Raw genomic sequence first — 23014 nt, forward strand, 5'->3', positions numbered from 1 at the left:
ATTGCCGTTCGCTGGCTGCTATATCGAGGGCCAAAGGTACATGGTTCGAAAATGCGAAAATACCATTGCCTCAAATATTTTATATTATGTTCGCATACGCTTCGCATTGGTGCCAAACAGAAGTGCGAAAAAATAGTTTTATAACAATTCTATCAATAGCTATATAAAATGCTTATTTTAAGCAAATATCTAAAATATTAATATAAAATAAATATGTAGAAATATTGTAGTGAAGTTTAAATGTATAATATGAAAGAAAAAATTACTATAAATCGAGAAATTGCAAAATTAAATTTGCGAACTTTTCAACTGTGAATGCAAATATCTCGAAAACTATAAGTTTGCGGCGACTATAATTACATATTTTCTTAATTTGGAGCATCAGCCCTATACAACCACATCGCTTTTAACCCTGAAATCGTGGGATGGTCTACTAAAGCCGGAACTTTTCTTGATCTAGAGGACCTCCTCTATCCGAACATACCCATTTTAACCCCGAAATCAGGGGATGCTATTCTAAAATTTACCTTATAAAGTTTTATAAGTGCCTCTAGAACGAACTATAAATCTTAAAATAAGCGTCCGAAGGGTGTGGCAATTATTACTATATGCTCTGTAAAAAGATATTACATTCAGATTAAAGGTAGATGTAATAAAAAATCAAAATGTTGTAGCCGACCCTTGTCGATAGATTTTTATTTAAATTGAAAGATATTATTATTTGCATTTTAAGTGTGTGTTGACATAAGAACTTTAGGGAAATTCCGAATTCGGTATTAAAATTGTCCTGGGCTCATAAAAGAAGATCTCGAGATCAGAACATTTCGTGAGATTCCATTCTAAAACCCAACCGAGTTTTTTGAACATGTATGTATCCAAAATAAGAAAAAATTGAAGATTTCACCCACTTAGATTAATAAACAAACTTACTCGTATATGATGTCAATATAAATACCATCAAGGATATTTTCGAAACCATTTTGTAGTGTTCCTCCAATTAAACTCCAACCTAAGTAGTCTTCACATTGATGTTTCGGCAAATACTCAGAAAGGTTAACAATTACACATTTTTATAAGCAATTGTATTACACTTTATCGATTCATACAAAAGTATACACACATAATCACATTTTAATTATCAGACATTCGTAACTCCATGATAGTTTCATGATTCGTATATGAATTAAATACATTTTTCATTTTAAATAAACTTTTAACATCATTTTTAGTATCCTATATGCAATGGAGTATGAAAAAATCTACTTTAAAAGATTTTCATAAACTTATTTGACACCAAAAATATTCCAATTCAAGTATTCTTTGCGCTGATGAAGAGCAAAACTGATCAAATCGTAGATAATCGATAACTGCAGCTTAAATGAACAAAATTTGACGCCGGTGCAATTATATGTCGTAATACTAATGTTTTTAACTAAAATAAGTTTTTCGTTTATTCTTCTATAATATTTCTTATTATGGCATTTTTTTAACTGTTACTTAACGTTAAGACAGCAGTTTTGCGTATAAGAACTAGAAGTTTATATACACAGGAGTAATAATTTTTTTACCCCAAAAAATCGGCTGGGATTTAGAATAGCATCCCCGGATTTCGGGAATAAAAGGGATATCACTGGAAAGGTGGCGTTCTCCAGATCACGAAAATATATATATATATAGTTGCCGCTGACTTATAGTTTTAAAGATATTTGCATTTAAAGTTGAAAAATTGATAACTTTTACATTGGTAATTTGTATATAGTGAATAACTTTTTCACTTATATTATGCACTTTTCACTTACTAACACTTCACTATAACGTTTCTGTATATTAATTTTTTTAATATTTGTTGTAAATAAAGCTTTATTTTAATTATTGTATTTTAGTTACAATTCTCTGCATTTGCATAATAAGAAAAGGGTTGCCATGGTTATTTTTTTTGAAGCGCGGCGCGAACCTTGTTAGGTGTCAAACAGCTCAGAGAGGTCCGTCCCGAACCTGACAGAGCTTTTGGTATTGCTCAACGTCAGTTTACACAGCCGTATTAGCTTTGCAGGAATACCAAATTCAGACATCTGTCAAAAGCAGTTTTGAAATCGACTACGAGGTGGTGTGTGGTAAAGCCACAATAATAAGGTTCAATCACTTTGCTGTCGATGTGCTTTAATCTTTCACACAATACGTTCGATAGAACCTTATATGCGATGATGGAGAAGCTAATTGCTTTTCGAACATCTTTATGGTCGGGCAATGGAACGTCTGCTCCATCGTCAGGAAGGGAAGTAAAGGAAGATGATTTCCCGCGGAAGCGACAAAAACGCAGGCTCACCATTATTGATTGCTTAAAGACAATAAAAACTAAAACGCTCCCAAACGCAGCGAAAACCAAAGGGGGGCACTATTAGACACAGCAGTCGTATCCATAAACCCCGAGAAGTACTGTTTAAACTTAGGGCCTTGATAAACCGAGGATCACAACGACCTTTCATAGCGTCTAGGGCATGAATAGTCTTTAACTGCTAACAAAACTAGCCAATTTTGAAATATTTGCGGAAGAGTGGTTCAAAACTCAAAAAAAAATCTGCCATATTACCATAATTTCACTCTAACAAATATGCTTTTAAACTATCATATAAATAGCAAGCATTGGCAGAAGGTTTCACACCTAAGGCTGGCAAATCCCGACTGCAACAAGCCCGTTTAAATAGATATTCTATTAGGCAGCGATCTCATACAACATATAATACTCAAGGGTGTTGAGAAAATTTTAAACACATTATTGTCATTCATCTCTTCTATATTACCATGATAACAAAAGTTGAGGTAATCTCAAACGAATATCTCCATCCAAATTTTGGGAGTAAGAAGAAGTTCCCCAACAACAATTTCCCAACACATTTAACAATCCTATACCTCCACAATACAGGTGTTTTAAGTATAAAAAAAACTTACTTAAAAAGGCGAGTAGACATATGACAGAGTCTCAGAAGAATACCTCTATTTAGACCACATGGAGGTGTCGGCCTATGTGAAGAAATCTCCAAACATAAAAACTACCCATTTATCTGCTTCATCATGCGGTTGTAAAACCTGACAAAAAAAATCAACTTAAGTAAGAGTTGTCTGTAATACTTCAAAATCCAAAATTCCTGGAAATTCTCTAAATGACATTTTTTTTACGGGACCCACGCTCCAACCAAATTTAAACAACAGCTTCGAAAGAGAAACTCCCCTTTTGATGACGACTATGGCAAACGAATTAAGGATAACGATTTCAGGGCATGCACCTAGAAAGTCCGGTCCCTTAATTTGGAAGGTGCCGATGCCCAGGTGGTTGATGTTCTCGTTAAAGTAAAGGCCGACATCACCGCCGTACAAGAAGCGCGATGGACGGGACATGGACTAAGACGAGTAGGTCCTTGTGGAATTTACTATAGTGGCCATACAAAGAAAAACAAATTCGGTGTGGGTTTCGAGGTGGGAGAGAGACTTCATCGCCGAATCCTGGCATTTACCCCGTTGGATGAACGTCAAATCACAATGTGCATCAAAGCGAAGTTCTTCAACACATCGCTGATTTGCGCCCAAGCCCCCACGGAAGTGAAGGACGATGTTACCAAAAACGTCTTCTATGAGCGCTTAGAGCGCACCTATGAGAGCTGCAAGGATGTCAAAATCGTGCTTGGCTTTAACGCCAGGGTGGGGAAAGAAGGTATCTTTGGCACAACCGACGGTAAATTAAGCATCCACGAGGAAACATCCCCAAATGGGTTGAGGCGCCGATGACCGAAATATGGTTATCTGTGGTACTAAGTAAATTCCAGCTTCGAAAAATTCACCAAGCTATCTGGCTGTCTCTGGATCGAAAAGCCACTAACCAGATCGATTATGATGTGACAGACAGAAGACACGTCTCCAACCTTACAATCGATGTATGGGATGGGATAGATACCGAGAGTTGAAGAGGGAAGCAAAACGCATTCGTAGAAAAAAAGACAAAGACCGAAATGCGTGAGTACGAAGAGCTGTCCGACAAGGGTAGTGCGCGAAAAATGTGGCGACTAATAGAAGTTTTCAAGACCAGAAAATACTCTTGTAGAACCCCCAGAAGAGAGGTAGTGTCTAATGCCAAGATCATACCAGAGTAATGCAGGGAATTCTTCTTCATGAAGAAGTTCAAATAGCGATTACCCGTCATGAAGAACAACAAAGCGTCGGGGCCCGATGGATTCCGGCTACCTTTGACAGCACGAAAAGGAGCTGCCTCTATGTTGCTATGTCTGAATTTGGTATCCCCGTTGAGTACGATGTTGAGCAATACCAAAAGCTGCGACAAGGTCGGGAAGGACCTCTCCGAGCTGTTCGATACCAACCGAAGTATCAAACAAGGCGACTTTCAATCGTGCGATTTCTTCAATCCGCTGCTGGAGAAAATAATTCGAGCTGCAGAGCTTAATCGACCAGGTACAATCTTCTATAAGAGTGTACGGCGTTTGCTGGATAAGGCAGCGAAGCAAATGGATCTGGTAGTGAACGAGGGCAACATGAAATATCTCCTGTTATCAAACAATCAGTTGGCGCACTCGGGATTTGGCCCCCACCCAACTGTTGACAGTCATAACTTCGAATTTGTAGATAATTTCGTCTATCTTGGAACCAACATCAACACCAAAAACAACGTCAGCCTCGAAATTCAAAGCAGGATATCTCTAAGTAGGCAATTGAAAAGCAAACTCCTCTCTCGACGAACAAAAACAAAACTCTATAAGCTATACGGAGCAGAGGCATGGACGATGACAACATCTGATGAGTCGACATTGCGAGTTTTCGAGAGAAAAGTTCTGCGAAAGATTTATGGTCCTTTGCGCGTTGGCCACGACGAATATCGCATTCGATGGCACGATGAGCTGTATGAGATATACGACATTGACATAGTTCAGCGAATTAAAACGCTCCTGCTCTGAAAGCATTCGACGCTGTACCCGCCGGGGGAAGCAGAGGAAGAGGAAGACCTCCCCTCCGTTGGAAAGACCAGGTGGAGAAGGACCTGGCTACGCTTGGAATATCCAATTGGATGTTTATACAGTTATAAAGTAATAATGTTAAGTATAAATAGCTAGTGTATATTTAGTGGTTACAACTTTTCGGTACTATATTTTACCAACATACGTTTAAATTATTAAACAAATAAACAAATTTATTAAATATGTATCTAAATATAAGTATTTGTGTTTATTTTATATTAAATTTTATTCACTTAAATTAGGCTTTGAGTTAGTTTTTATGTAGTATTGAATCTTAAAGAAAAATAATTTGTTAAAAATCATTTGAATTCCAGTACAAGAATTTCAATGTTGAAATATTTTATGATTCGAAGTAAGCAACCAATTCACGATCAACATGTTGTAAAGTATAAAAACCATAAATTTGTCAATCGGATGAGTTTGGTTTTGCAATGCAGTACGATTTTAAAAAAGAAAATAATGTCTTTTTGTTTAATTTTTTGCTTTTATTGACCTTCAAACTAATAAATATCTACATATAATGTCTTATATAAAGTATGCTTGAACATATGTATGTACATACAAATTTTTTTTAAGTATATAAATAAAACGTGGTCATATATGGTATTTCCGTTCTACGCCAGAGTTTCAAGCCCACACGGATGCATATGGATGTATAAATGTATATACATACATATGTATGTCCATTAAGTCGAATGAACAAATTGTTACTGATGGTTGAAAAACTCTCCAACATTCCCAGTAGGATATATAAGTAGTATTTATGATATTGTGGACGCATAATTCTTAGGTCTTTAAGTATGAGCTTAAGACCTATGAAAGTAATAGCGTATTTTATTACATTACGAAAATTTATGCATAAAGTAATATATGTGCATACATATAAAGATCCAAATATAGCTTAAACTTTTTTATTACATTTACTAAAAAATTTGAGATAAGAATACTTTTTTTATAAATGTTGGAAAGGTCAAAACTTTTTAAGTGCTTAATATTGATATTTAAAGACCTAAAAGAACAAACTTTTTCTTTACTTAATCAACTAAGCAGAAATATATTTCGGATGGATATTTAGGAAATGACTCACACGGAGGAAATAATTATAAGAAAATTCGTTGAAGTTAAGTAAATGATTGAAATCAAATTGAAATACTTCCAATGACTTAACGTTTTATCTAGGTTGGAGACTAATGTATATTTTAGGAAAAAATATATTTTCATTTAACAAGATGTTCGAAAATTTTTCCATGATTGGGGTACTCACAACCCGTCGTAAAGCATCGTAAAATCGTAAAATTATAAATTTTTACACCTGTTTAAAAAAATTGTTGTTGGATTTCATACAAAAATGAGTTTACACATTTACAATTCTCAATGCTATGTTTTCGAATCGTTATAACTTATAACTTTATGAGACTTGTGAAAACCCTAATTGTTTAATTTACACATTTGTGGGCGTCTTTTAATTTTGTTTTCGCTTAAATCTAATATAAATATTTATAGGTTAGTTATGAAACTTTTTTAATTTTCAAGTTTGTTAAGCTTTACTTGTGTTTAATATAAAACTTATAAGAAAACCTTTCTGCGAGGTTTTCGAAATTGTAATACGAATAAAATTCTGTTGAAGTATGAAAAATTTTATTTAATAGTTTACATTTAAGATATGTTACATTCATGATAAACAATACACACAGGTTAGAGATAGATTTTTTATTAAGCGGAGAAATAAGACGTATTACAAACTATGAAAGGATATGTTTGAGGCCGATGATTTAGTTTAAATATAAAGAAAGTAATTATTCCATTAATTAAACCGTAAACCGCTCAATGCACTACATAGCTAGGTGAAGCTTATGTCTCCCAGATTTAAACTTGCCCTTTTGAACATTTTATTCGCAATGCTGCATCATTTGTAGACTGAAGATGTTAAGGTAAACACATAATTATATATTATACATATATGTACATATGTATATACAACTACCTATATTTATAAATATGTAGGTATTCTTGTGACATTTACCCACACTCTGACTAACTGATGCATAACCTATGAGCAAAATTAAGAGAACCAAAACCATATTTGGAATAGAAGAAACACATTGAATGTGCGTATGCACTATATTTGTGCTTGTTTTTTAAAGTATTGTTTGTTGGGTGGATATAGATACATGTATTTAATTTTTATTTCGGGTCTTGAAGTGATTTTGCTTAAGGGGGTATTCTGGTCTAGAAATTAAAAAAAATCGATTTTTTTTTGTATATTTTCAAAGTTTAACTATTCAAAAATTTGTGTACAAGAGGATTTTTCAAAATTCAAATTATTTTCGGAGATATAGGCATTTTTATGACCCGGCATCCAAACTGGTTCGGCCGGAACTAATCGAACAAAAGACTTTACGCGAAACTTTAAACGCGTTTTTCTCAAAACTGACTTTTTCGGAGCGATACCCACGATTTCTCAGGTTCTACTGGACCGATTTACTTGAAATTTTTATAAAGTCTTCTTTATACATAGGCTTGTCTATGGTTGGAACTAGCCCCATCCACAAATTTTTATTTTTATTATTTTTAAAAAATTCGAAATAGTCAGAAAAAGTGATCTAAAAAAACTTTTTTTCAGGCAGTCGCCATTTTGTGAAAAAATTTTTTTCCCACTTTTCCGTAGTTCCGGCCATTGCGACATTATTCTAGATTAATAATCTTTTTTTTTTTGGTTTCAGATAACTTGGAGGGTTGAAATCATGGGTAAGGTCACGTGGAAATTTTTAGAGACCCCCACTTCGTCAGATCATAATTTTTGAAATTTTTTACTTTTTTTAGTTTTTAATTTTTTTCTGTACTCTTCTAAAATTAACAAATAACTAATAAAAAACGAATAGTAAAAATATTAATTGCCTTTTTTTACGACACTTTAAAAATTACCTGAAATTCATGCTTCTAGACCAGAATACTCCCTTAAGAATTGAGTTAAAATTATTTATGTACTTATATTTTGTATTATTATTAAAGTATTATAATACCTTGGTAAGAGATCTTTTCATTCGCACATGAAACTTTATTAGATAACATTTTATAAAAGTGTAATTAATTAATAAAATACTTAATTGATTATGACTCAGTTCGAAGACTCCTGATTAATGTTAGTTATAATATTCTGCTTTATAGTTGAACATATTTTTATGATGATATACATTTTATTTGATCTTAATTTAATATTTTCAGGTTAATCAAGTCAATCCCGAAATTAATGGGATTGATGACACTATTATTATTTTGTGGTTTGTAAATGAGCGCCTTCTAGAAGAAGCAAACCTTTAATGTTGTATATAAAAGTAACATTCTTATATTTGTGTTCAGTTCATTCTATTGAAGACAGCTGCTTAGTTGCTAATTTTTGAATCATGTCATATATTGGAGCAAACACTTCAGACGCTGAATGTGAAAGGGCGGATCAACCAAAAACCCGTCATTCGGATTTCATTTCAAAGTTAGCTGCAAACAAGTTATCCTTGGAATCTAAATGGACAAATAAAAAGGATGATGAATCTGGATCAGAATTGTCGTACACAGAAAACTTTTTGACGAGAGGTGAGATAATATTTCAAAGTATTTGTCTCAGTTTTAAGCTTTATAACTGCTAATAAAAAAAAGTGAATCACAAAATACAGACTCTGGAAAAATATTATAAAACAAGTAAGGAAGGGCTAAATTCGGGTGCAACCGAACATTTATACTCTTGCAACTTGCAAGAATTAAAGCCAGGGAAACACTTTAAGGTGTAAAACGAATCATAAAGAGTAAAGTCAGTTGGATGTTCGAAAATTCTGATATTAGTTATATAGGGCCTAAGCCCAGTTTTCGCTCAAATTTATCTATTTTAGGCACAAAAATACACTGTTATGAATAAAACACGCTCTCTTGTCTTGAACAGTTTTTATTGGATTTCAACAATTTTTAGTCATAAGGTGGCGCAAACTAAAGGCATTATCCGTGCAAAGTTTTATACCGTTATATTAATTGCTTCTTGATTTTTGTACTGGAAACTGAACGAATCAAGTGGTTTTTAAAATTGTGATAAGAATATGGGAAGTAAGCGTGGTTTTTCTCCGATTTTGCCCATTTTCACAATCTGATATAAGAATGTAAAAATAATGCCCCTACTAAATTTTGTTGAAATCGATTGGTCGGTTCCTGAGATATGTGATCTCACCAAAAAGTGTGCGGTACTATGCCCATTGTCCAATTTTCACACCAGCTCCCAAAAAGCTCTCTCAGGCCATCCTGGTGGTAAAATTTAATGTCTCTGGCGTATTTAATTATTGATTTATCGCGCTTTAGTAGATTTTAACAGTACCGTTATATGGAGAATGGGCGGGGTTATCCTCCGATTTTATTCACTTTTACACTACAGCAAACTTGGTTTTTGTAGCTTTAGTGGTTTAGGAGATATATACATTAAGCATATTAGAGGGCGTGGCCATTCCCACTTTTTCAAAAAATTTTGCCCACAGGTGCCCCTTGCTACTGCGATCTCCTGTGTCAAATTTCAGCCATATATCTCAATTTAGTGCTTAGTTATAGCGCTTTACGTGTATTCGGTTAATGGGGATTTGTGGTCGTGGCAATGGTCTGATTCCGCCCATCTACGAACTCGAATTTTTTTGTACTAATGAACCTACATACCAAGTTTCATTAAGATATCTTAATTTTTACTCAAGTTACAGCTTGCACGGACGGAAGGACAGACAGACGGTCAACCGGATTTCAACTTTTCTTTTTTTTTAACAATGTTTGCTTATCACAATTATGTTGACTATGTCTATTTAAATTTATGAAATAATATTAGGTTGAGTTGGCACGATTTTCTACTGTGTAAAACATTTTATGAAATTATTTGTTCTCCAGTTTGATCTAATAACTTTTTCCATCTTCGGGTAAGAGATAGATTCCACGCTCATAAATTTTTTGATCCATGCATATAACAAAACTGGTTCAAGTGGGTTTGACGTCCTGGTTTGAGGTAAAGACTTTTGGGCTATTTAGAGCGAGTTTTCCTTGTTAGAATTCGGACACAGTTCTTTATATTTTTCCTGTATTTATTTTGCAATTACTATTGATGTGGCTGCTGATATATTTTGTATACTTCAACCAGTTAGTCTTATGAGGCGTTAGAGAAACTTTTGGCTCAAATGTCATGGGCTGTTCGTATGACTTTATTAGTACAGATGAATGATAAGATGATAAGTCTGTACATGTATCAGCTGTCATAAGCGATCTATCTATATTTTTGAATACATCCAAATCTATTAAGTCTGGTATTGTCGACTTACCAGGAGATATTATATCCAGGTTATTATGCTAATTCATAATGTAGTATAGCTGTCGGATTAATAAGACGTGAGCCCCAGTACGTATGTTTTGCGTTGTAATCTCCACCTGCTAGAAATCTTTGACTTAGCGTTCCAAAAAAGTCTTTAAATTCGCTATCTGTAATTTTAAAATGAAGTGGACGGTGTATAGCCGTAAGGTTTAAGTCACAATCCCGATCAGGTATTTCCAGCCTTGTTTCTTGCAAATTGTCAGAGTATAAAATTTTCGATTACATTCAAATTTAGCCCTTCCTTACTTGTTAAAAATTCTATTAGTAATACAAAATTTTTAAGGTGCATTTTTGCTGACGCCTTTACATGAATTATCAATGGAACGAGCTGCAGTTATATGCGAGAAAATGAATTTCAAGGGTTGTTTCAGCCTAACGAAAACTGCTACGGGAATTCTTTTCAAGTTTTCACACCCAGACGATTATCAAGCCGTTTACAAGAAAGGATTCCACAAAATAACAGGAGCGAGATTTTATCGAAAGGTAAGCTCTTATTCAAAACAAATATTAGTGATAAATACCTTTCCAGCGGTACATTAACTTTACCAGTCGTTAAATTTTTTCTCCAGTGATTTCTTAAGTAGCTAAATTTTTTTTAATTTTTGTGCACAATATTTTTTAATAGGTAATGTTATTTTGAAAATATTGGTCTTTCCAATTTTTCTGAAACCGCAGACAATGCCTTATTCACACACGCTTAAAACAAAACCAAGTGTCTGATTCGGCTGAAATGTTGACAGTTGTCGTTAGAATATTCAATACAAGTATGGTAAATATATTTTGCGATAATGTGGGCTAAGTCATTATGGGCACACCATTGCATTATCTATATCGATTCATTCAGTTCGTAAAGTTATATTGCTTTAAGTTTTCCTTTTTTAAGTGTTTTAGCTTTACAAAAGCGAATTAACTAATATGAACCGATGCAAATTGATATGCAAACATTATTTTTAGAACTTGTTAGGGGTATTCGCTTGCTCTTGCAAGATTGCAAAAATACTATACCGAAATATACAAGGGCACGAGAGCACCCATTCCAGAATCTAGTGATATATGAATGGCTAATTCGGTCAATTTGTTGTGAATGACTATTAAGCATGGCTATTGTGAATTGGCGCACCTTCTGCATACATTTAAAAAAAAATGTAACAAATCTTTATATTTTAAATAGAAATAATAAAACCTTCCTCAACAATTTAACGACGTAATATGTCCTTATGTAAAATGACAGATAAAACAGGGTTGCAATTATACTTTTACGTGACATTGCATGCAAATATACATAGGTTTTGGTCTGACATATTTTACAGCCATTGCAAATAATTTTTTGCGTGTATTTGTTGTTGTGCCGGTGCACCAAGAGGAAATATATGCAATTCTTGCACCGTGCAAGGGTTTTGCAAGTGCAAGAGAATACCCCTGTTGTGTTGTTAATTTTTTTTATGAAAAAAAGGCAAATGGATTACGTGCAATATGCTTATTGGCACATAGCATATGCTCAATTTCTCTTAATTAATTACTAAAAACGCAATAACTTTACTTCTAATCAGTGAAATATCATGAAATTCTCACTGGGCAATCGATAAAGATAGCAGATTCTAACGCACCAGTCGACATATAGATGATTCCACCAGGGGGTGTCCTGATTACTTTGGAACGCACCTTGTATATATTGGACTAGAAAATTTTATTTGCTACAAAGCTCAAAATCGCTATCATTAATAATTCTCGAGATATTCGACTTTTTACTTGTAAGTCATGCAGCCTTACTTAAAAAGCTGATGATAGCGATTTTGCGCTTTGTAGCAAATAAAATTTCCAACAAGTTTGTCATATACATTTTTTCTTTTGCTCTTGTCATTGACGACCTGACGTTAGGTTTGTAGAATGTTCAATTCTGAGGAATACATGTGTAAAGTCAAAGCGATGCCATAAAATTCCTCTGAGCTATAGAAATTTGAAGATAAAAAATCACGATTATCGTGTTTTTTCCAATGGAAACTTAATACTAACATTAGGGGCTCAAATTAAGGAATTCTTTTTAGGTTATTTCCAAGGAAATTTCAGTAGGAGATTGAAAAAATAGTTAAAAAAACACGCTTATCATATATCGGTCAATATGCAAGATATAAAAAGTGTGGGTCATATCTTGGATTAAATATTGAGTAAGAAAAAGTTGTCGACCCTGGTATCTGGATTGCTTACGCCAACTACCGTCAGGCAACTCTATAGCAGTATTTAACGCTGTTTCAGCGCAATCCAAAAGAGTTTAAGTATTGTTTCGTGAACGTCAACAAAAACTGAACCAACTGGTTTTGTTCCAAAGGATGTGAACACTGGAAAAGGCGCCGATAAAAGAGATAACTTCAGTAAAAATTTAGATATTGCATAAGAACTTTGCACAAGTATCACAGGTAAAATGTAGACTTTGAGATAAAAAATTGTAATTTGGAGGAGAAGATCGAAGTAGGAAGAGATGCATGCAGCCTAAATTTTTTAATGGTTTAATGTACATACATATCTTCCGAACCGCGCCTCTCCATACACAAGTGAAATTGAGTAAAACCACTTCCATTCCCCACATAACGGTTATTATGAAAACTACTAAACTAGCGATAACACACTGAAAAAATGCTCCACAAGCTTGAAATTTCACAAGGACGATTGTAAGGAAGGTCCTAATAGGACTAGTAGCAAAAATTGGATGAAGGGAGCGGCAGCGCCCGCCTTTAGGTTAAATATTATTTCTCAGGAACTACTTGACCACTTTCTACCAAATTTGGTATGTGAGATTATCCAGACATATCTATTAGACAATATAAAAATGGGCGAACCGAATACCTATGTACATCGCATATAATAAACATTTAAATTTCATCTGATTTTTTCACTTTACATTATACTACTCAAACATCAATGGAGTTATTATAATAAAACTTTACACAAAAAAGTGTCCTCAGTGTTGCATCTTACATAAAAATGGTCGAATCAAACTATAATTTGTTCCTTAATGCCTTAATGCCCTAATATCCTAACCCTAATATAAATATTTTTGAACGTCTATTTCGCTGTATACCGCGTATATCAGTTCATATGAAGAAAACTTAATGATATTCAGAAAGAATCCCTTATAACAGAGGATCCACTTGCCTAAAATGGACAATGGCGGCATTTTATCTTGTCCCATATATCTATTATACTAATTTTCAAACATATGTACATTTGACTTTGTACTTTATATAGATACATACATACTCGTACTCAAACTATGTGGCTTCTTAATGAAATTTAGAGAGCCCCTATATTAGTGAAGATATGTCGTAATACCAAAACCATGAATTTATACTTCCGGCTGGCTTTATACCATCATATATTTGTAAAGTATTGAATATACTATAATTTAATGTCGAAACGTGCGATAGCAACTCATGGTAAGCTTCCATATGCCACTTCCCATCCCCGGGATGACGAGAAAAGTTTAAATTCCGGTGACTGTCTATTTGTCCGTCCGTCCTTGAGTAAAAATTGAGATATTTTGATGAAACTTGGTATGCGACTTCCTGAGTACAAAAAAATTACGAGTTCGTAGGTGGTTAGCAAATAACCCTGGTCAAATATTATAAGATTGGATGATAACGCCGCTAGCTTCCAATATAACGGCATAAATCAATAACTAAATACGCCAGAGACGTTAAAATTACCTCCGGGATAGTATGATAAGGCTTTATGGGATAATAACTCTCTGTATCAAAAATGGTTTGAATCGGCTCAATACTTCCCAGAGCCCCCAATTACCAACTATAAAGATTTTCGAACTACCAGGTGACTTGATGCTGCATATGTAGGTCAATATTTGAGTTATCTCAACGAAAATTACAAAGCGTGTTTTACTCATAACATTGTATCTTTGTGCCTAAAATAAATAAAATTGGGCGAAAACTTTACTCACACCCCACATAACTAATGATTGGTGATTGTTTGTAAGGTACCTTAAGGGGTTAGGGGTAGTTAGAGGCACGAAAAAATGAGAGTTTTCAGTATTTTTTTGCTATTAAATCACGTTATTTTACAAAAGTAGTAATATGGCATTATTATAGGATGTGTTGACTTGAAGTCACGAAAATTTCAAAAAAAAAAAATTTAATTTACAAAGTTATAGTTGTTTGTGCTGACCCTGTTCCAAAAAAAGCTACTTGCGGTGACAAGCATAAGTCCTTGGAGATTCATCTAAAATCAGTCGGACAAAAAAAATTAGTTTTATAAATAGATAATCCCGGACCTGATCGAAGGATTTTATTTTTTTTCAAAATTAACAAAATGACGGGCTCAGGAAATTTTTTTTTTAATTTTTTCGAAAAAATCAGCAGTTAGTTGGTCTTAAAAAATCGAAATTTTCGAAAAAATAAAAATCCTTCGATCAGGCCCGAGTTTATTATGTATTATAAAAGCTGTAGAAATTTCATTAAAATCTACTGAACGGTTTTCGAGTTACACTTGTCACCGGTTCAAAAAACATAGTTTTGAGAAAAACGCGTTTAAAGTTTCACACTAGCGCTTTGAAGTGCCCGAGCTCTCTTTGTTATTTGTGGAATAACTCAAAAACTAATTATCGGATCAACGGGAAATTTTCAGGGAATATTTTTAAGATATTACACTTAACGAAAATACAAAAAAAAAAATTTCAAAATTCTAACTACCCCTAACTTCTTAACGAAACAGAGGGAATATTTTTTTAGTATGTCACATGATAATAGTTAATAGATTAAATCGGGACGATACTACTCTAACTCCCTTATAATACATATGTATAATAGTTTTCGTTTTTCTAGTAAACCTTTTGCCGAATATGTCGGTCAGTGTGTGAGTTATATAGTTTAAGTATATACATACATATATATGTGATTCGATTCTGATCCTCTGTTTAACATTTTACACCTTTAGGTATTTCCCCGGTTTTGATTTCTCCAAGTTGCAAGAGTAATATAAAGTTTATTTGTTTAATAACTGTATAAAGTTTTGCAAGAGTATGAAATATACGGTTACGCCCGAACTTAGACATTTCTTACTTATTTATTTTTTTTTTTGTAAGAAAGGTGTTAATATTTAATAATTTTCATATTCCTGTTACATAAATATATTTCAATTTCAAAATAATTCACAAGAAACTAATTACCATTGAATGTATATATCTTTACAGATAGCGATTCCCTGTCGACCGAAAAAAACATTCACTCTCTTTGTTATGGATGTGCCTGAAGATTTACCCGTCGAAGACATTAGGCATGCATTATACAAGTTCGATTCTGTAGTTGAAGTAGTACGTCTTCATTACCAAACTCAACAATTAATGTCAAACGAAAAAATTCAAGAAGGTAATTATCGAAATAACATACTGATAAACTTACGTAGTTAGTAGTTGTTCACTAGGTCTGATTACCATTAAAGCTAAAGTGGAGTGCGGCCTATTTTTATACTGTCCCAACATTTTGTACTAAGTAAAATAGTTTTGTTTACCAATTGGCTGTTTCCAGCTCGACGAGTTGAATTCCGGCTTTTTATGTGCCCGTCCGTCCACTCGTGAAAGCGATAACTTGATACAGTATACTACTATACTGTATCTGCCAGAATACCAAAATGAGAGTCCTGACTAACAGAGTCACTAAATTACGATTGTGACAATTAGAGACATGAGACAATCGTGACAAGCAGAACACCGATATAAGTCTTGCTCCATTTACTAGTCGTTTAAAACTTATAAATCTACCTACACTTACTAGACGTAGGGAAAGGCTTGGCATTATATTCGTAGTAAAAATCCTGAAAGGAACAGTTAGCAGTCTTTTTCTCAGTTAGATGATCTTTTATTTAGGGATGCATGTACATATTTAAGTATGTCGTGTATGGCGAAAAGATTTCATACCGATCGAAAATATAGTGGGCGCTCTTTATTTGGGTTAATGTACATACATATCTTCTAAACTACTTAAGCTAAAATAACCAAATTCGGTCACACCGAACCCCTTTAGCAACCCTATCGACACTGCAAATATAGATAAAATCGGAAGATAACTCTGTCCACTCGCCAAATACCACATATTTCTGCCAATATGTGAGTTATCTCAATAAAACTGAGGGAACGTGTTTTACTCAGAACAGTGTGTTTTTGCGAAAACTTAACCTAGGCCCCATACAGGGTTTGTCCGGAAAGTAAAAGGACTGATTGATTGATGAGCGTGCGCGCATCAACTGGATTCGCTAGAGGGTGTTCCTAGCTAACGAACAAGCGGCTGGTCAGTTGTCTCCGAGCACCTGGAGAGTTAGGGCAAATATTTTCGTGGGACATGTTTCTGTAAGTGGTGCAAGCCGAAAATGCAGCGTTCGTTAGAGCAGAGGTATGCGATTAAATTCTGTGTGAAACTCGGTAAATCTGCGACAGAGACGTTTGATATGATCAAACTGGCTTACTCAGATGCTGGGAAAAGATCGCTGATAAAGACCGTGCTGGAAGACCTGCGACTTCGACAGACGACAATGTGACTCATGTGCGTAAAGTTTTGACCTCAGACCGTTGATTAATTTTAAATTTTAAATTTATCAAAATCTGTGGTTCATGGCATTGTGACGGAGCACTTGAACATGCGCAAGGTGCGCACGAAGATGGTCCCAAAAGGACTGATTGGAAGTTGCACAACAATAACGCCCCGCTCACACCGCCTTTCTTGTGAACAGCTACCTAACCAAAGCCGGCGTCCCAACGCTTCCGCAGCCGCCTTACAGCCCAGATGTGAATTTTTTTTAAATCGACTTAGTCCTTTTACTTTCCGTATAATTAACATAAGGATTTTCGAATATCCGGGTGACTTTACTCCATATCATTGGTGATTGTATGTGACGTACTTAATGAAACCCAGGAACATTTTTTTAGTGTGTGGCAGGTATTATATTCTTCCTCTTTACTGGCGATTATAGCCGAGTTAACAACAGCGCGCCAGTCGTTTCTTCTTTTCGCTACGTGGCACCAACTGGATATTCCAAGCGAAGCCAGGTTCTTCTCCACTTGGTCCTTCCAACGGAGTGGAGGTCTTCCTCTTCCACTGCTTCCTCCGTCGGGTACTGCGTCGAATACTTTCAGAGCTGGAGTGTTTTCGCCCATTTGGACAACATGACCTAGCCAGCGTAGCCGCTGTCTTTTAATTCGCTTCATCAATTGTTACCATCGTCCAAGCCTCTGCACCATATAGCAGGACGGGAATATGAGTGACTTATAGAGTTTGGTTTTTGTTCGTCAAGAGAGGAGTTTGCTCACTCCAAAGTAGCACCTGTTGGCAAGAGTTATCCTGCGTTGGATTTCCAGGCTGACATTGTTGGTGATGTTTACGCTGGTTCCAAGATAGACGAAATTAGTGCAACGACTGTTTGTTTGATGACAGGAGATATTTCGTCTTGCCCTTGCTCACTTGTCCAGTCTTGAGAGAGCAGAACTAACGACGCGGCCGGGCGCCACATCTGATTTTGGACTTTAATTAAGTCCTGAATAATATTTTGCATGGTGGACATAAATTGTGTCATACACTGTATCAAATTAAGTATCATAGCTTTTACACCCCACCCATATTCGAGTTTAAGGATATTTTGTCGGAATTTGTTTTTAATGCATCTGCAGTTTTTGTCGCAGTTTCTTGTGCTAGAGGCACCATATTAGCCATCTGCGCGCGTTTACCAGTAGTTTAGCTATAAGTTCTTTGTAAACAGGGCAACCTTGATTGCTAAGCAGTTAAATCTTTCTTTTGTCGATTGCATTTAGAGGAGTGATGGCCGAATTCTTGGCATCTTATGCATTGCACTGGTACATTTCTTTTATGTGGCTCTTCGACAGAAATTCTGTGGTGTAGCAAAAATCTCAATTTATAAATGGGGTGTACTTAATTTTTTTTCAATTGAATCGAGTTTGGTAGTACCATGGTTGCTGACCTTTGTTTTTATTTATAACATTAATAACGGATGTTACGCCAAAACCCTGGTTTTCTAAGGCTTCTTTTACTTCTTCGAACCTACTGCAGCTCCAATGTCCTTCAAGACAACTACTAGACCCTTCGAGCTTTTTAACTGATCATTGTTATCCGACAGAAGTGTTACAACTTGGCAAAATTTTCCTCTATTTTGCCTTGCTTTAAGGGTACAATGTGGAAGTTGTTAGTGCCTATTATATACGCTAAGCTTTTTATTAATTCATTAGAGCTCCGTTGGCGTAGATAGATTGGTGGGGCTTGGCAGTTCCTAGCTGTTTGACTAGCATTATTCGAGTAGTGCAAAGAGAATAAGCGTTGCTTGTATTCTTGATGGGGCTCGACTTTCGTTTAATGGTGACTGGTGCTTTTCTTCGAGTTACATATGAAGTTGGAGGAAACAACCGTAAAGTATGCGTTGAGAGCTTAGCACTAGTTTTATTTGTTTAGCACAGTTATTTATTTATTTTTATTTTATCTTTATGCGCCCTTTCGCCAGAAACTTTTTCTACAAAAAGGCCACTGAAGTGCAACAAAAGTTGGAGATTTTACTTCGTAACTAGCTGGTAACTCTCTAGTAAAGGAATTAGCAAAAAGGATACTTTATTCCATGTGTCAAGCAAAAGTCAGAGTTGTAAATCGCTGCTTCTGCACTCTAACGTACCTGTGCCGAGGAAGTGTTATTATTATGGTTATTATCTCATGATACTTAAATACAAAATGGTTAAAAAAAGTAATGTAAAAAGTCAATGCAATCCGTACAAACTTTCCCCTATGCCCCATTCAAATTGTAAACTCTTTATATTAGGGAAAATACGTGGACAGGTTTTCCAAATACAATGCGACTTAAAGTTGAATTTGGATAAAATCGGTCTACACCTCGGTCTTGGCCACATATCCCTAATATAATGATTTCCGATTCTCTGATTGACTTTTCCTAGTATACCCACTTTGTTAAATGTAGCCCCTTTGGATTATCACGTATCCCTAAGTTTGTCTATGGCTTATATGTAATAGAAATGAATAAGATAACAAAACTGATTTAATCCATTGACAATTACGTCGCGTAAAGAATAATGAATTCTAACGGATTTTATTACACAGAGTGAAATTAAAATTTATTGTGAGAATGTTAACTATTAGGAATTCCTCTTATTAATTAATGAGTGAAGGTTATATACGATAATTAAAAGTCATTGCATGAAAATTTTCGGAACATTTTTAAATGAATGACTGTATACTTTCTTAAGAGTTTTGAGGTTTTTGAAATATATAGAGCTTCTGAAGTTTGACATTCGGACTTAACTAAAAATTTCGCTTAACTTATTCTCTCATGAATTCTTACAGTTAGAACTGAAGTTGCTGAGAAAACAGACCGCCGAGAATCAACTACGTCGGTAATTCGAATAACATTAGCTTCAATGGATGAATATAATATATTACTGCAAAATGGACTAAACTTTTACGATGCGACCTTTTTTCCAACAGAAGCAAATCTTCAAATGAAGGATGTAAAAATTGACTATAAAAGACGGTATATAAAATTAATTTAAAAAAGACTGTCGTATAAATAAAATATCTGTTTAAAGTGTTCACCTGTTTTCATTATACGAAATTATGATTTTATTTCTGACAATCTTTTGTTAAACGAGTTTCTTATTATAAAATAACATGAGAAATTTTTAAAATGCATATGTATCTAATTATTTTAGAATTTTCGATGGAAATAAGAGTAGTCGAGTGCGTGAATTGCTTCCTGTTTTCGATGCCACTGGATTTTGTAAATTGCCACCACCATCAAGTAAACTTATTAAACCAACAAGAAGTATAAAATAATATATTCCAATAAAAACACTACACTACTATGATTTACGAAATGGATTTTGCACATGATATTAATTCTTAAACCCTCTTTTAATTCTTTTTACATCCCTAATCAAATAATAAATTTAAAAAAATATATGCAAAATTCATTAACTTTAATTTTTTTATTAATAGTAAGTATGCATCTAATATATGTATATTAGTTAAAAAATATTTAGGCTGTTAATACAAATATACATATGTACATGCGGCAACACCGTTAATAAACAATTCATTAATCACCGTGTATTTAATAAGTAATTAAATTAAGAACTAAATATATTTATAAATTTATAACTAAGGATTCAATTATTTTACTTTCTAATATATCTTATGAGCTTCACCAGTTTTAATGTGAAGTACAACTTATTCCAGTGCAGGCAAGGTTCTACTTTACCTTTACTTATAACATTTCTAACCATTGCTGAACCAACTTATTTTTATACTCTCGCAACGTATTGCTGCAAAAAATACAAAATCGGACTTTAACTTTTCAAATGTCACAGGGTTTTCAAACTTCTGGCTGACTTTATAACCCATCTGTCGGCCAATACACAAGAACCCTAATGAAATTCACGAAAATACGTCACCAATAAAAATGGAACCCCTTGCTTAAAATGAATGAAATCAGCCCTATGCTTCCCCTTGTCTCCATATATGTATCTAATACAAAGGTTTTTAAACTTCCGCTTGATTTTATATCATATAATGTACATATACATATATATAATATACCGTTCCACTAGACGACTGAACGTAATTCACAGAGCTGCAGAGCAGATAGTGACACGGAAATTCATTCAAATAGGGGAACAAATCGGAAATATATAGCTGCGAAGCAACCATATAGTGTTAGAAAGGTGTGTAAGCTTCATTTAACTAAAAAAAATTAGATTCCAAGAAGTTGAAAAAAAGTTACAGCTGTTCAAAAATGAGTGATCATAATGGAGAAATTCGCTATATTTTGAAAATTCTGTATAAAAAAGGGAAGAATAAAAAATAAATTAAAATTTGATTAAAAATACAAAAAGACTTTTTTTACAAAATTATAAAACTACTTTGAGAGTATCGACTAGTTTTCAAAATCGCTTGGTTTGAGGAGTTTGACTCGTCTTGGTGGTCCATCTATAAAAATTAACATGGCTACTTCTTCATTACAATGGTTTAGCAACCCTCTTCAAATGCTTCAGAAAGATCATGGAATGTTATGAAAGTAAATATGACTATATTCAATATACACCAACTGGACTCTGAAATTTTTCGCTTCACAACAAGTAAAGGATTTGTCCGGAAAGTAATAGGACTGATTTCCTTCTGCCTCGCCTTCCGCCTCGACTGTACTTCGGAGCGTGCGCGCAGCAACTTAATTGGGAAGCGGGCGTTCCTAGCTAACGGCTGGTCAGTTGTCTCCGATCACCTGGAGAGTTCAGCCAAACATAGTCACGCGACGTGTTTTTGTAAGTGATGCAAGCCGAAAATGCAGCGTACGTTAGAGCAGAGGAACGCGTTTGATATGATCAAGCAGGCTTACCCAGATGTTTCTTTGGCAAAAAGTGGTGGGTTTCGGTGGCACCAGGTTTTTTTGGAGGGCCGGAAGGGGGTCGCTGATGAATGAGCAAATCCAAAGGGAAAACGATGCTCATTGTCTTTTTTGACATCAAAGGCATCGTCCACCATGAATTTGTTCCTCCTGGACAAACGGTCAACGCCAAGTTTTACGTGGAAATCTTCAAGAGACTCAAACGAAATGTCAATCGGGTCCGACAAGATATTGCAGCCGATTGGAACAGCTACATAATCAAGACCGGCATCCCAACGCTTCCGCAGCCGCCCTACAGCCCAGTTGTAGCCCCCCGGACTTTTTTGTTTCCTTGCCTGAAAAGGCCGATGAAAGACAAGCATTTTGAGACGACAGAGGGGATCCAAGCAGCATGCACCTCGGCTCTCAACGCTTTTTCGGAGAGAGCCTTCCGTGACGCTTTCATTCTTGGATAGATGCATAGATGCAGAAGGAACCTATTTTGAATGTTTTTAAAGAATTGGAACGATTGGTTCAATCAATTTTTTTAAAACGGCTCAGTCCTATTACTTTCCGGACAAACCCTGTATCATGCATCATGCAGCTTAGAAAAGTACAGCAAAAGTAAGGGAAATTGCTGTGAACTCTCAATACCCCATTCATATAAGAGAAAAAATTTAACTAAAGCGAAATATACGACGCAAGCGGCGTCAAACTTATTGCCCAGCTGATACATTTATTTTAAACTAGCTGACCCCGCAGCCGTTGCCTTGCGTGAAATTATGTGTTTTGAAAAGAAAAGAAAGTTAAATTTATATTGTCTTGAAAATAAATATTTGCGATTTTTCTATTTTTTTTTTATGTAGCGCAGCTTGATAAACAAAATTTTTTGGTTTCTGTTCTGGTGCATAAATGTACAGAAGATGGGTTTCCAACGTATGAGCACCCCACCTATGTACATATATCTAGCCGTGTGAAAAACATAGCACTTCCAGATTTATGCCACACTCTTCTAGCGACTATCCTTGTGTTCTATTGATTTTCCCTGGGAACTGAATACGTTTGAACTGAAATGGCTGTCCCCTTGTATTCGAAACGCAAATGATGCTGCGGCACACCAAGCCTCTTTAAAGAATTGAGAAATTCCACTGAATAATGCACGGCTTCGCCTTCATTGTCAAGACGATCGATCGATTTGTATAAGCGCAAACCTCTCATTATT

At 34.9% G+C, this 23014-nt stretch overlaps 2 protein-coding genes across 3 annotated transcripts in view; one reads left to right on the plus strand and one right to left on the minus strand.

Moving 5' to 3' along the window:
- LOC120773451 (transmembrane protein 132C) overlaps window positions 1-1314 on the minus strand; it is a 44449-nt gene extending 43135 nt beyond the window's left edge. Inside the window, exon 1 of one of the 2 annotated variants that reach the window (XM_040102343.1) lies at window positions 931-1314. In XM_040102343.1, the coding sequence (XP_039958277.1) occupies window positions 931-979 (49 nt within the window). In that variant the 5' untranslated portion in view covers window positions 980-1314. The remainder of the gene's footprint in view (window positions 1-930) is intronic. The other variant, XM_040102342.1, reaches the window with a different exon arrangement.
- Window positions 1315-8367: 7053 nt separating this feature from the next.
- LOC120774549 lies at window positions 8368-20287 on the plus strand. Its single transcript, XM_040104279.1, has 5 exons — window positions 8368-8612; window positions 10688-10887; window positions 15602-15776; window positions 19758-19944; window positions 20123-20287. Exons 1-5 carry the CDS (start codon window positions 8426-8428, stop codon window positions 20244-20246), a joined length of 873 nt encoding a protein of 290 aa, XP_039960213.1. The 5' UTR covers window positions 8368-8425; the 3' UTR covers window positions 20247-20287.
- The last annotated feature ends 2727 nt before the right edge of the window (window positions 20288-23014 follow it).

This window comes from Bactrocera tryoni, chromosome 4, assembly GCF_016617805.1.
Source record: "Bactrocera tryoni isolate S06 chromosome 4, CSIRO_BtryS06_freeze2, whole genome shotgun sequence".
In the NCBI taxonomy this organism is placed as follows: Eukaryota; Metazoa; Arthropoda; class Insecta; order Diptera; family Tephritidae; genus Bactrocera; species Bactrocera tryoni.